Below are 15,258 nucleotides of genomic sequence, written 5' to 3'. Positions count from 1 at the left end.
TCACTTCCATTTCGTTCATAATTTTCATTTTATTTGAAACACAGAAAAAGATCAACCAACCTTCCATTTGCTAGTTCACTCCCCCTAATGCCCACAACAGCCAGGGCTGAGCCACGAGCCCAGAACGTCAACTGAATCTCCCACCTGGGAGGCAGGGAACCAAGACCCAGAGCCACCACCTACGGACCCCCAGGGTGCACATGCGCAGAAGGGGCCAGCACTGTGGCTCAGCAGGTTAGCACCGCACATGGGCCCAGGGGCCGGAGGCTGGAATCCCCGCTGATCCACTTCTGATCCGGTTCCCTGCTAAGGTGCCTGCAAAGGCTGCGGCACATGGCCCAAGTGGCAGGTGGGAGACCAGGCTGCAAGTCCAGGCTCCTGGCTTCAGCCTGGCCAAGCCCCAGGGACTATTTGGGAATGAACCAGTGGATGGAAGCTAACTCTGCCTTTCAAATAAATAATCTTAAAAAAAAAAAAAAAAAAAAAAAGTGGAGGAGCCATAACTTGAACCAGGACTCCTACACAGGTGTGCCACGCGGGGACGTCCTGCTGTGCCAAACGCCTGCCCCCTCCCCCCGTGACTTTAGAAGCGGCTGTAACCCTACATAGTCCAGTGTCAGAGGTACCACAGCTTCACACGTGTTTCCGTTTTTATTTTTAGTAGTCTTGCCATAGCTTCCATGGTTCTCAAGATAGAAATTCTAACACCCAGCGATCTAGGTTATGAGAATACTTAAAAAAAAAAAAAAGTTGGCGCAGGAATGGAAGCGTAGCGTAGACATTTTCTGCAATCCACGCACACAGCTCTCGTGATGCCCCGTTTCGTGCTGGCCGCACCTGGCCCCCGCGGGCCTGCCTTCCCCGGGCACCGCCACCAGCGACACCCGGGGGCTTTATCCAAGGGAGTTCGCTCCACGTCCAGACAGGGCGCCTCCTGAGGGCAGCTCTCGGTCCACTCCGTTTCCGGCTGTACCCCAGGGTCTGGAACCGCGCCTGGCACACAGCGAGGGGCCCCTCGGCCGTACCCAGCCTGAAGCCCCTCGCTCCGGCCCTCTTTCTCCCCAAGGGGGTCTCGGTCCGGGTGCCGAGGCTGTGTGGCCCCAGCTGCTGGCCCTAGGCAGGTTGGGGGGGGGGGGGCGGTGGGCACTCCGGAAGTTTCTGGAACGGCCAAGGGAGCGGCCATCCGGGTAGGACAAGCCCTTGCCGAGCCTGAGCGGACAGACCCCGGGGGTGTCAGAGGTCATGGAACCCCCAGCCCCACTCCCAGAAGCCTTTAATGTGACTTTGGAGGCAACGTGTCGGTCAGAAAGGCGGGCGCCCTCTCAGGACAGAGAGAGAAAAAGTCGGGCCCGCCTTGCCGGGAACTGACTGGAACACTCACCGGAAAGCGTAGGCTGCACAGACGCCCCGAGGGACCGAGGCTGGAGGGAGGAGCACAAGGAAGCAGACGGGCGTGCACGCCTCGAGTTCGCGCAACCGCAGGAGACGTCGCGTGCGCCCGCCCCTCAGGACGCGCAGCCGCAGTGCCGGCCTCGTGCGGCCGGGGTGGGGCGCGGAACTGGGCGGAGCCATGCCCCCTGGTGCGCTGACGCGACGGGTCGCGGCGGAAGGGTGCCGGGGCGCAGGCGCGGCGGTGGCTCGAGGGCCAGGGGGCGGGGCCGCGCAGGCGCTGTGAGAGGCGGTAGCGGCGGCGGCGGCGGCGGCGGCGGTAGCGGCGGCAGCTGTGAGGGGGTTCCAGGAAGATGGTGCTCATTAAGGAATTGTGAGTGGGTCGGTGGTCGCGAGCGAGGCTCCTGGAGGGCAGGAGTGGGAGGTTCCTTTAGCTGAGGAGTGACGGGATATTCCTAAGACGGGGCGAGACCCGGGCCGGCCGCTCCCGGCGCTCGTCCCCTCCCCCCGACAGGCGCCCCCGGCCCACCCGGGGTCCTGTCTCCGCGCGCCCCTGTGTCCTCCAGGCCTTGCGCTGGCGACGCGGGCGCCCTCTGGGCCCGGGGGCAGGCTGCTGGGCCGAAGCGCGTGGCTCGGGAAGGCGCGGTCGAGAGTTTCCGTCGGGACCCGCCTTTTCCCCGGCCCGGGCCCACCCTCAGGCTCGCCGGGGGCCGCGGAGCCCTGGTCCGAGGGTGAAGGCGGCGCGGGGCGGGATGGGGGGTGGTGGTCTGACTGTGATTTGTTTCCTGGGGTGGAGCCTGCTCCTCCTCGGCGGGAGACGGGGCTGCGGGGCGGAGGCGGCCCTGGGGTGGGACTCGAGGGGCCACTCGGGCGCCCTGGAGGTCCCGGGCGCCCGGCCCAGACGGGGCGGCACCGCGGGCCCCACCTGCTGCCGGAGGTAGAGATGAGATAGCACGTGGTGTGTGGAATGCAGGGATCTCCAGGTGTGCAGAGCTGGGAGCTGTCGGTGGCCGGCCGGCGGGTGGCCCGCTCGCTGTCGCCGCTCGGGATTTCCAAGATGGCCCATGCTTTTAGAATTGTCACACATTTCTTGCCGCATTTGCTTTTTCCCGCACGTTATTATTCATGCTAACTCTGAAACCTTTAAGAAAAAAAAAAAGTCACCTGTCACTTTTGTGCGTAAAACTCTGCCAAAGCTCCCCGTGGCACCACGAATAAAGAGGCGAAAGTGTTTCCAGCGGCCATCTGATGTCTGTCTTACCGCTCCTTGCTGTGCCTCCCGTCCCGGGCCCTGCACTGGCCTGCGCTGGGCCTGCGACCCCAGCCCACCGCCTCGTCGTCCAGGTCTCTGCTCAGGTGTTGTCCTCTCGGGGAATCTCTGTGTAAGGTCCGCGGACCTGCCCGCGGCGCGCACTCGCGTCGCCCAGCCTTTAGAGTAGTTCCTGGCGCATAGCAGGTGCTCAGTAAACGCTTCAGTCCGTGGAGGAAGGGTTGCAGCTTTGGTCGGTGACAGGGATCCTGGGAAAAGATGCTTTTTTGTTTATTTTTGCATTTTGCTGTAGAGTGAAATGTTGCTACTGAAGTTGGTTTCAGTACTGCACTCGGGGTGGACGTGAAGCTTCCAGGTTGGTACGTTGTTTCAAGCAAGTGGCTTTCAGTGCTCTGGCGCCTGATGCAGTTGGGTGGCAGAAGTTAAGACAGATGGAGGACCAGGACGAGGAAGTGGACATGACCAAGTTTCCTAGCAAGGGGGTTGCAGAACTGATGTAGGCCAGATGGATTTAGTGATTTGCGTTTTATCAGAGCTACTTCCTTCTTCCAAATACGTGAATCGGGTGTTCAGGAAAGCCCTCTGCCAGTCCAGGGAGCTTGTCAGCCTAACACAGGGAGAGCAGCACCCACCAGGAATGCCCCCATCACGCTCTCCGCAGACTTTTGTTTTCTTTCGCCGAAGTGACAGATGTCGAGATGTGCCCAGAGTGGCAGCTCGTTCACGCGCATGCGGCTCCCCGCGATGGTTTCCTCCTGGACCCTGGGAAGGCCGGCCTCTTCCTCAGGAGCAGTAAGCACGGCGCTCCAGCGTGGCGAGGCTGGTGGGGTTTCGCGCTTCCGCAGGGATCTGCAGTGCTGTAAAGTTCCTCCTGTTTCAGGTCAGAAGTGACTTTCCCAGGTGGTACCTGAGCAGTAGATGACGTTTTAGAGGATTAGTTCCTAGTCCCATTTTGGAAATGATTTTCATAAGTTTTAGTTTTTTTTTTTTTTTCAAATTGTTCTAAAATACTGCTTTTTTGGTTAATGAAAAATCAAAACCTGTCCCTTTGGCCACTTGCTATCAAGTAAATCTTGAAGTGACTTGACTCCGCATTCAGAATGTTTTAATCAGTTACTTCAGCTTTTAGAAAGAAATTTCTCCAAAAGTGTTGTTAGGGGCCAGCACTGTGGCATAGCACATGAAGCCAGTGCCTGCAGTGCCAGCATCCCATATGGGCGCCTGTTCAAGTTCCGGCTGCTCCACTTCCAATCCAGCTTTCTGCTGTGGCCTGGGAAAGCAGTGGAAGATGACCCAAGTCCTTGGGCCCCTGCATCCACATGGGAAACCTAGAAGAAGCTCCTGGTTCCTGGCTTCGGATTGGTGCAGCTCCAGCCGTTGCGGCCATCTGGGGAGTGAGCCAGCAGAAGGAAGATGTCTCTCTCTGCCTCTACTTTTCTGTGTAACTCAGACTTTCAAATGAATAAATTTAGAAAAGAAAGAAAGAAAGTGTTAAATAAAATGAGGGAGCTTCTGCTAGTGAGTAGTCATCCGCAGCGGGAATTTCGCTTTACGACACTTCAGGGAAAGCTGTACCACACTCCCACTCTGTCCACTCATCCTGGCTGTGACCTCTGCTGATAGCCCCTTACAGTTCCCCAGCACATCTTCTGCCTCCTCCCTCCTCCTGTTTCTCAGTGTTTTTAACCACCTACAGGTGACTTCAGCTCAGCGCTGGGTACATCACTCACTCCTTGGAACAATCCTTCAGGAGTTCTTACTACCTGATGAATTTAACGCATCTCTTACCCTAGCATCCCAGCCTCTGGGAAAGCAGTCCCGAACCCTGTGTTTTTAACTTCCATTTCCCCAGTTTACTGAGACAGTGAGCAAGTTCGTATGTACTCTGAGGAGACAAGCTAGGATGGTTGAGACTTGGAGGTATGGAAGGATCTAGGCTAAGTTTCTTCTTGATTAGAATGGAAATAAGTAGTGTTGTGACTTTGAGGAGGATGTGCAGTTGTTTTTAGATCACCATTATCAGAAGGACAGTAATGAGGGGACCCCCCCCCCCCGAAGTCAGAGAGGAGGGAATAATAGGAGACAGGTTTTGTACATGTTGGAGATAGTGATGTGAACGTTCGGACATAGATAGCTGAGTGGAAAGTGCGCCTGGAATGAAAGCTACATAGAATAGTCTGGGTTATATTGTCCTCTTATGTTTCTTTAAAGAACATCTAGTAACCAAGAATGTGTAGGTTAAAATGTTGTCACTATTAGAAACAGAAAAAAAAAATCTTAAGAGTGGAGCTAAAGAGAAACTGAAATTGAAATAGTAAAACTATTGGGAATTTTGCATTAAATTAAGATTGGCTACAAGAGTTTTTTTCCTGTGCTTTTCATATAGTTTAAAATCTGGAGATACAAGGCAGTATTCTGTAAAAGAATATACTGTAGTGTTTGTGGATTCACCTTCAGTACTGTGTCACAGGTAAAACGGAACTGTCATGACATTCATTTGATATATCCAATAACCAACAGTCCTGGACAAGATCAAATTCGCATCAACCTTAAATCTGCTCTGGAAGAAGTCATAAAGCTAGATTTCCTTGTTGAAGTTCTTTGTTACTAATTCCTAAAGGACCTCTTATTTTTATCTTATTAAACTTGAGGAATAATTGGGTAGTAAGGGAAACAGTTTCTGGGAACATTTCACTCATTAATAAGATTCAAAAAAGGCCGGCGCCACGGCTCACTAGGCTAATCCTCTGCCTAGCGGTGCCGGCACACCGGGTTCTAGTCCCGGTCGGGGCGCCGGATTCTGTCCCGGTCGCCCCTCTTCCAGGCCAGCTCTCTGCTGTGGCCCGGGAGTGCAGTGGAGGATGGCCCAGGTGCTTGGGCCCTGCACCCCATGGGAGACCAGGAAAAGCACCTGGCTCCTGGCTCCTGCCATCGGATCAGCGCGGTGCGCCGGCCGCAGCGCGCGGGCCCCGGCGGCCATTGGAGGGTGAACCAACGGCAAAAGGAAGACCTTTCTCTCTGTCTCTCTCTCTCACTGTCCACTCTGCCTGTCAAAAAAAAAAAAAAAAAAAGATTCAAAAAGGATATGAATTTTCTGTAAGAAGTGTCAAAAACAAAATGCACAGTGCAAAGATGGGAAATGAAACCATGCTAACAATTTCATGAGGGCAGCCTGACCTACAGCCTACAGATCACACACCTGTCCCCTGCAATTTTCAGTGCACTCTGCTGGCTGCTTTGCCACTCTGCAGCTGCATCTCTGGGGTCCTGGTGTGAGGACACGACTGCAAATGATCATTGAGATCCAGGAATGGTACTTTGAGTTCCCGGATTTAAAAATCCTCAGCTGTGAGGGCTGTACGCATTGCAAAAACTCCTTCCGTGAACGACATGCTCATATTTTCAGATTTAAAAGATCTGTCTATGGTATCATTGGACTTGGAAGCTCTTTTTAGTCTTGAAAGCCATGTTTTAAAGCTATGTAATATGTAACGTATACCCTTTTCCCTTTTGTCTTTTCAGCCGTGTGGTCTTACCATGTTCAGTCCAGGAGGTAGGTCTTTTATGATGTACGTGGTTACCTGGTATGAATCACTTTGTGTCTTTGTTTGAACTTATTTTTGTGCATTTCCTTGTACTTTCCATTTACCTTTTCCTTCCAGTTTATATGACAACATGAATTGGAATGGGTTATGGTGATCAATTGCAAATGATTTCTTCTACACTGTCTTATTTGGAAGAATCTAAAGGAGGTGTAGTTTAGGGGACAGGCATTTAGCCCAGTGGTTGGGATGTCACTCGGGACACCCATAGGCCATGTGAGTGTGCCCAGGTTTGAGTCCCTCTCTCTCAGGTGGGGATCCAGATGGAGTTCCTAACTCCTGATTTCCTCCTGGCCTGCCCCAGTTGTGGCTAGCATTTGGGGAGTGAACCAGCAGATGAGAGATATCTCTTTGCCTTTAAAAATGAAATTGGAAAGTAGTTTAAACTGTGTGCCAGTGAGGCACTCTTTCTACATCTCAGGAAATGAGGCTCCAACCTCAACTTAAGTTCTTTAAAATTTTAGTAGCTAGCTGCTTAGAGAAGCAACCTACTTGATTGTTGGACATTTTAAAACTTTTGTCTTTACTTTCAACCACGTTACTTTCCTGTAATGTTTGACTGTTCATACTGTTCATGGTTCATCCCCCTCAAGCAGGAGGAGATAATGCTGCTATCCTGCCTACAGTGTCCCTTCAGGTGTTTGGATGCTAGTTCTCCCAGTACCTCCCTGTCCCCAGCCCTTTTGTTTCATCTCAAAAGGTCAGAAGGTTAAACATTCCTGGCACATTTATTTGGCCTAATATAACATGACCTCTAGACTTCCCCAACAGCGGGCCTCATTACTGCAAATGCTGTATTTGCTGTGAGCTGAAAACAGTATTCCAGACATGGTCTGGCCAGCACGTAGCTGTGAGAGTTATTATCTTTATCTGCACATGACATAGAAACACATCAGCTATTCAGAACATGCATATCCTGCAGTTGGAGCTCTCTGTAGTATAAAGCAGAGAATAAAAGCAGAAAAGATTTCTGAGAAATCAAGAAATGTGTAGCAAAACCCAGAAAACCTCCAGACCCTTCTGAACTTGCTTACAGTTCTGACTTGCTCAGCTATCTGGTTTTCCTGGAGTTGACAGTAGAGTAGAAGCAGTGAGTTGGAAATGGGACAAAACAAACTGATAACCTATGAAGTGACAGCTGACAGAAGACAGAAGAAAATGCCAGGCACTAAGAAGGAGTAGCTCTGGCCCTGTTTAGTGTAGACTTGAACACAGCTGTATGTATCTGAGTAGTGCCCGAGTTTTCAGTATATTAAACCACACTGGAGGGAAGCCAGACAGCCCAGTTCTTTATTTGTGCAATTGATTGTTTGAACTTGAATGTGGAATTTGACATTTGTTTTTGTTAGATTTTTCTCTTCTGATTTTAGCTGGTTGAATCAACTTGTTGAAATCCAAGTCTTGAAATTATCACCCCCCAAATAATCTCAGCTTTTTGTCATATTAAGATTAATAAGCCTGCCTCATGTCTCCATTTAAACTATTCGTAACAGAAGCAGGGGAAAGTGTAGTAGCGTACCACAAAAATGTTACTCCATCAATAATAGTTTTGGGTACTATTGTCTGATTGTTTCTCCTACTCTGTATCTTTGACTAAGACAAATTACCTTTTGATTTAGACACATTTTAGTCCTTTTTTAAAAAAATGACTGTTGAAAAGTATTTTTTGAAGGACTTGAATGTATTGTATCATGAAAAACCAAGAGAAGTAAGGGAGCCCTCTGCACGGTCCACAGTCCCTGCAGACACTTATGGAGCGTGTGAGAAGTGTGCTTGCGCTCCAAGCGGTTCCACGTGGAGTAAGATTGTGCGTGACTAAATTGACCTGCAGAGTGGCGTCATATCCTCAGTAGCTTCTTGGACAGGAACATGTAAATACAGTGACCTGTGTTTTTCTCCTGGGGCTGTTAGTTTTGGATTACAAGTTCTTAGAGGTAGATTTTTAGTATTTTTCTTTGAAAATACGCTTGTAAAGAAGAAGAATGCTTCTTCGGCTGTCTTCATTGGGAAAAAAAAAATCTGGCCAGACTTGAAGAGATTGGAGGTAGTGCTGTGGCTTGGCAACTGGAAAAAGAACACAAGACCTTTGCTTTTTATCGTTTGTTGCAGCTGTTAGCAACTCCGGATTGGTGTAGAGCAATACTGCTGATTCTCAGGTGTTAGAGCTCACTTTAAATGAGATAGACTCCAGACAGCAGTTTCCTGGCTCTTGGTTGGGCTTGTATGAGGGTACTTCTAGAACGTTAAGGAAAATGGAATTGAAAGCTAAGTTTATTTTGGGACAAAAAGTTTTGAAATCCATGCATACAAGGGGTCTTTGTCATGGGAAATTCATATTATAAAAAACTGGATTACAGATTTTTTACATCAAAATAAACTTTTATTTCCATTTTCCCACAAAATTTTTGCGATTGCCTTGTGTATTTGTAATACCTTAAGAATTCTGTTTACTGAAGAATCTTATTGAATGATTTTGAGCCTGAGCACTGTTTCTGACTGGTTGATCAAGGGCCAAATTGGGCATGTCATACACAAGCCAGGGCTTAAAAAAAGACCAGAGTTCAGAGCTGTCATGGTTTTTGAATGTTGGGTTTCTTTGTTGTTATATTTTGTATAGCTCCTATTTGTCATTGAGAACCGTAATCTGATTGGTCAGTGTTAACTGGCAGTGACAAATTCCTGCCACAACTTCCTCAGAAGTTTATGAAATTAAATGAAGTACAGTCGATGTGAATATGCTTTGGAAAGTACAAATTATAGTGTTTGTGAGTTGTACCAACTGTCAAGACATGTTTTGATAAGTAAATAGTATATATTCAAGCATGGAATATTTGTAACTAGAGGTTTTTCAAAGAACAGAAATCCTGTAAAATAGTTTCTTAAAGTCTTATGATTATCTAGTGTTTGTCTTCCTAAATATATTACTCTAATTTAAGTCATATGTTCATATAGAAAATATATGCTGAATAGTATAGATACAATTTTCTGTATCTTGTATATTACTGCTGACTTGCTGAAATTCTGTGCCTTTTGATATTTCAGTATCAGGTTGGACAGCTTTACTCTGTTGCAGAAGCTAGTAAGAATGAGACTGGTGGTGGAGAAGGAATTGAAGTCTTAAAGAATGAACCCTATGAGAAAGATGGAGAAAAGGGACAATACACACATAAAATTTACCACCTGAAGAGGTAAGTGGGGCATGCACATTTGATGCGTAGTCATTATATGGAACAGTTACGAAGTAGCTCCCTAGATTACTTAGGAAGTGTGTAACTACCTTGCTAGTAGATAATGCTAAAAGGCATTTTTTATTTCAGTATGGTAATGTGTTGCATCTTAATTTTTTGAGAGACTCCTGATGTTAATTATTTAAAATTTTTAAAGGTAGTATGTTTGCTTATGGCAAAAATTCACACAGAGAAGACTGTCAGATAAAAACTTGGTCTCCACTCCTTGCCATCAAATATCTGCAACCACAGAGAGCAACACTGGAATTGCAGATAATTTTCTGTATATATTCAAAGAAATTGTAAAAAAAGTCAAAGATATATTACATGTGCCTTTTTAGTTTTTTTAAAAAAATATTTATTTTTATTTATTTGAAAGAGTTACAGAGGGAGGTAGAGCCAGAGAGAGAGGTTTTCCACCCACTGGTTCACTTCATAAGTGACTGTAACGGCCAGAGCTGAGCTGATCCTAAGCCAGGAGCCTCCTCCGGGTCTCCCATGTAGGTACAGGGGCCTAAGGACTTGGGCCAGCTTCTACTGCTTCCCCAGCCCATGGCAGAGAGCTGGATCGGAAGTGAAGCAGCTGGGACTCGAACCGGCACCCATGTGGGATGCTAACACTGCAGGTCAGGCTTTAACTCGCTGCATCACAGCGCTGGCCCCAGTTTTCTGGGTGGACTCGAGCTTTATATGTGGTTCTGCGGTGTGTCACGTAACCATGTATCACAAACGTCCTTAGTGTAGTTTAATACCTGTGTGATTCCTTTAAAGCTGACTGAGGTTTCTTGGTGTGTCACTGTGTAGTTTACGTAAGCATTGCCTAAATGATAAGACTTTTTACGGATTTTGCTGTGTCTGCCTGTCACAGATGTTTATGTATATGTAGATAAATGGCCATCCACCCAGGTTACCCCTTTTGTGGGTAAGAGTCACGAAATGGTTGCTTGGAGGACTTTGCACTGCTGCCGGATTGTCCTGCCAGACTTGACAGTATTCAGTTTTCCTGATTTCTCTTACTAATTTTGGCCATTTTCATAGGGAGAAAATAGTCTCCTTTACGTTTGTATTTGTTAAGGCAGTTGAATGTCTTTTCATGTTAATTGACCATTTGAATTCCTTCTTTGACTTGCTGCTCTGATTCTTTGTTCATTTCTTTTTTTTTTTTTTTTTTGTCTTTGGTTTGTCAGATATCTTTTGTACATTCTCCTGACTTTGACAAAGACAATCTCTTATTTTTGGCATAGATCCTTTAAAATGGAAAATGTCAGTATTTATATAAGGACAAAGACCATTAATGACTTTCTTTCTTTAAAAAAAAGTAAAAGGAATAAAGTTTATCTATTTGAAAAGTTGAGTGACAGAAGAGAAAGATCTTCTATCCACTGATTCACTCCCCAAATGCCTGCAAAAGGTGAGGCTAGGCCAGGCTGAAAACAGGAGCCAGGAACCCAGACATGTCTCTTGTGGGTTGCAGGAACAAGGACCCGGGCCACCTTCTGCCTCCCCAGCCCATTAGTAGAAAACTGGATGGGAAGCAGAGGCCGGAGTTGGTCCCTGGCACTCTGAGACAGGATGTGGGGGTGCCAGGGTGGCTTGGTCCCTGTGCCACAAAGCCCACTCTAAACATTATTGCCCTTTAAGGTTCCATTTGATCAGTAATCTTCCCAAAGTCACGGTAAGAGGGAATCTTGTTCTTAGCCTTTATTCTCTAATATTGAGGTGAGTCATACTGCTATAGAGCTCACATTTACTCAGTTAAACTTTGCTGGTTGCTTTAAAGTAGCATAAGAATGGAAGACAGGTCATCACTGTACAGAACTTTAGATCTGATTATTAGTCTATCTTAGAATACAACATTTCTTTGCTTCTGTTTGCCTTGAAAATTAAGACAGTAACTGATTAGCCAGTTGCCTATAGACTGTTACTCATGGTTTCTTCTCATTTGTTGGCACCTTAAGAATAATCACCCTGCATGTCTAAGGATTCCACATTTGAGGATTCAACTATGTGTTCAGATCAGACTGTTTGGGGAAAATATTTGTATCTGTTATGTACACGAACAAACTTTGTTCCTGTCGGTATGCCCTGAACAGTACAGTGCAGCGACTGTGTTGATAGTGTTTATGTTGTCTTACGTATTTTAAGTTTCGAGAGATGATTTAAAGCCTACAGGAAGGTGTGTGTAGTTTATATGCAGACACTATCCTGTGTTATGTGAGGGACTTTAGCTTTGTGAGCTTTGGTATCTTCTGGGGCACTGGAACCGATTCTTCTCAGACAGGAGTGGTAGATGACTGAATATCCAAAAAAATGTGTCAGTAGAAAGAAAATTTTGTCATTCTTGAAGGTATAGTCTACATAATGTTGATAATACTGTTATTTATACTCTGCTTGCTTTCTTTAGGATTTATTTATTTGAAAGGCAGAGTTAAAGAGGGAGAGACAGAGAGAGAAATCTTCTATCCACTGGTTCACTTCCCAAATGGCCTCAATTAGCCAGCGCTGTTCCAGGCTGAAGCCGTCTAGAGTTTCTTAGGGTCTCCCATGTGGGTACGGAGACTCAAGGACTTGGGCCATCTTCAACTGCTTTCCCAGGCACATAAGCAGGGAGCTGGATAGGATGTGGGGCAGCCGGGACTTGAACCAGCACCCGTATGGGATGCAGGCATTGCAGGTGGCCTCTTAACCTGGCAGGGCAGCTCCTGGTGGAAGGGGAAAGAACACATTCAGCAGGGCCTTCGCTGTGCTGCACCCAGGACAGGGTTGGCGGTACAGCCCCTTATTCAGAGGTTCCATCACTTACACTGACGTGGGGCCTAAGTCAGGTGTTTCAGAAAGTAATATTGAAGGACCGGCTCTGTGGCACAGCGGTTAAAGCCCTGGTCTGCAGCTCGCATCCATTATGGGCGCCGGTTTGCATCCCAGCTGCTCCATTTCTGACCCAGCTTTCTGCAATGGCCTGGGAAAGCAGTAGAAGATGGCCCAAGTCCTTGGGCCTCTGCACCCGCTTGGGAGACTAGGAAGAAGTTCCTGGCTTCAGATTGGCGCAGCTCCAGCCATTGCAGCCATGTGGGGGGTGAATCGGTGGATGGAAGACCTTTCTCTGTTTGCCTCTGCCTCTCTGTAACTCTGCCTTTCAAGTAAATAAGTAAATCTTTGAAAAAAAATATTTAACTTTTTTTTTCATAAAAATTAAGATATGGAATAATAAAAACTATTTTTTAAAGACTTATTTATTTATTTGAAAGAGTTACACAGAGAGAGAAGGAGGAGGGGAGAAAGAGAGAGAGAGAGGTCTTCTATCCGCTGCTTCACTCCCCAATTGGCTGCAACGGCTGGAGCTGCGCTGATCTGAAGCCAGGAGCCAGGAGCTTCTTCCGGTCTTCCACGTGGGTGCAGGGGCCCAAACACTTGGGCCATCTTCCACTGCTTTCCCAGGCCACATCAGAGAGCTGGATCAGAAGTAGAGCAGCCAGGTCTCGGACCGGTGCCCATATGGGATGCGGGCGCTTCAGGCCAGGGTGTTAACCCGCTGTGCCACAGCACCGGTGAATAAAAACATTTTAACACTCACATCCTACCACCAAGGAACATTCTACATGTTCTGGTAAAGTTTTTCTTGATTAGCTTTTTTTTGTATTTAAATTTTTATTAGTTTCCATAGTGGCATTAGTTCACATCGCGGAAGACAAACTCGTGGACCCTATGGAGTGTTAGAGTTCCCTTCTTAAGAAACTTACCTATGTGGTGCTATGTGTTTCCTTTTCCAGCCCTGCTCTGTTAAGCTATGTATGCTGTCACCATATGACATTACTCAAATTGCAGGCTTGGCTCTGACCATCAACACCTTATTTTACATTTGAGATGGTTGGAATTCCGGGGTTAGCGTAACCCAGTGTGACCAGTCTGTGAATTCTTTGGCTGGTGTGCTTCCAGTTGGAACTCTAAGATGTATATACTTGGTCTCAGGCAGAAGACTGAGAAACAGTCCAGAAGTTAGTGACTCACTGCCAGGACCTTCAAGTGTCTGATTTCCTTGACTGTCACGGAGAAGACTTAGCAGTGCGCTTCTGTCTGTGTTTCCGAGTTGACAGTGAGTGACACCCATGATGCTGTGTGCAGAGGATCCCGTCTCTCGTCCTCCTGGGTGCTGCTCCTTGGGTTCCAGTCAGCGCTGGAGCTGGGTGCTTATCTGCTCTGCAGCAACCTCGTGCAGTGATGAAGACAGGTCCAGGCAAGGGTCAAGGGACTGCCCCCTGCCCTCGTCACCACTTTGTTCTGCTGGGCCCTGTGGGAGAGGTGGAATATTTCCCATTTCTGGATTGTGCTCCACAGAAGGTCACGGAGAAACTTCTTCCCAAATAAGGTTTTCACCATATTTCATTTTCTCATAATTCTTTAAAATCTCCTTTCAAAATAAAGTTAACAGTGTACTCAGGATTATCACATGTCCCCAGTTGTTGTAAGTCCATCCAGAATGAGAATCTGTGTCTATAAGCGAGCCACCTTCTCCTCTTAGGCAGACCCTGAACCTTGGTGCAGTCCCTCCTGCACCTTTCTTCCCTGGGTGTGAGCCTCGTGACCAGGGTGCTTCTTGGCTACACTAAATCCAATCGATTGTTCTCTCCTAAACTCATCAGTGCTGCTCCCTTCTCACTTTGACACCTTTTGAATTTCCAGATGCGTACGTGTTTGTCCTGTGCCACATTGGCCACAAAAAGCTGAGTGTTTACTTAATCTACACTGAATTAGTAGTGGACGGTAGCTTGGCAGGAGGGCATTTACTGGACAAAGAATTACCCCATGTTGCAGAGAAGGACATGGAGCTCTCCTGAGATCTTTCCATATGACATCCTTAGCAGTTCTTTGTATTTGCTCGCCTTCCCTTCTTGGGGAAGGTCAGCTGTCTTCTTCCTCATCTGCGTAAACACTATACCTTCATCTCCGGTCAGCCCTGGGTGATGGAGAAGTTGTAAAGCTTGGCTGACCCCGAAATGGCCTTGTTTCCCAGAAGTTGAAACAGCACAGGTTTTAGTGAAATGTCATCCTTTTCGGGCTGGTGTTGTGGTACAGCAGGTTAACCTGCAGCCTACAACACCGATATCCCATATGGTGCCAGTTCAAGTCCCAGCTGCTTCACTTCTGATCCAGCTCTCTGCTCAATGCTCCTGAGAAAGCAGTGGAACATGGTTCAAGTCCTTGGGTCCCTGCTCCCACGTGGGAGACCCAGATAGAGTTCCAGGCACCTGCTTCAGTGTGATCCAGCCCTGGCTTCTGTGGCCTGTTGGGGAGTGAACCAGAGGATGGAAAATCTTTGTCTCTTCCTTTCTCTAACTCTACCTTTCAAATAAATAATAAATCTTTTTTAAAGGTTTTTAAAAGACCTACCATTCTTTTAAAATCTTATGTGGTTTAAGGTACGAGTTCATTTTTGGAACTGAAAGGGTCTTTTGCCAAGAACTTCAGTTAGGTTTATGTCACCTGAAGATGCAAAAAGATTGTTTATACACACACACATACATTTATATGTATATGCTCATTCTCAGGGTGTCTTACACAAGTAATTAGCAAATATTAGCTGATTGTAGTTCTAATTCTTCAGTCAAGAATTAAACACCATAGAAAGAGCATGTCATTTTTTCTCAGTGTGGTTCAGAGTCTTAAAATTTGTGCAGCTCAAAGCTTTCTAAATCAAAAGTGAGCCTCTGACAGAACATCACACTTACTTTCTGAAATGCATTGTGTCCTCTTTATTGTCTATCTCATTTTT

General features: G+C 47.1%; 1 protein-coding gene across 3 annotated transcripts in view; it reads left to right on the top strand.

Annotated features, from left to right (window-relative positions):
* Window positions 1-1,610: 1,610 nt before the first annotated feature.
* Window positions 1,611-15,258, top strand: part of PITPNB (phosphatidylinositol transfer protein beta) — a 61,768-nt gene continuing 48,120 nt past the window's right edge. The window contains exons 1-3 of one of the 3 annotated variants that reach the window (XM_070065778.1): window positions 1,611-1,762; window positions 6,182-6,212; window positions 9,304-9,449. In XM_070065778.1, the coding sequence (XP_069921879.1) occupies window positions 1,743-1,762; window positions 6,182-6,212; window positions 9,304-9,449 (197 nt within the window). In that variant the 5' untranslated portion in view covers window positions 1,611-1,742. The remainder of the gene's footprint in view (window positions 1,763-6,181; window positions 6,213-9,303; window positions 9,450-15,258) is intronic. The other 2 variants (XM_051826657.2, XM_051826658.2) reach the window with 2 other exon arrangements.

This window comes from Oryctolagus cuniculus, chromosome 21 (genome assembly GCF_964237555.1).
Source record: "Oryctolagus cuniculus chromosome 21, mOryCun1.1, whole genome shotgun sequence".
Lineage (NCBI taxonomy): Eukaryota > Metazoa > Chordata > Mammalia > Lagomorpha > Leporidae > Oryctolagus > Oryctolagus cuniculus.
This window is presented reverse-complemented; position numbering and strand designations above follow the sequence as displayed.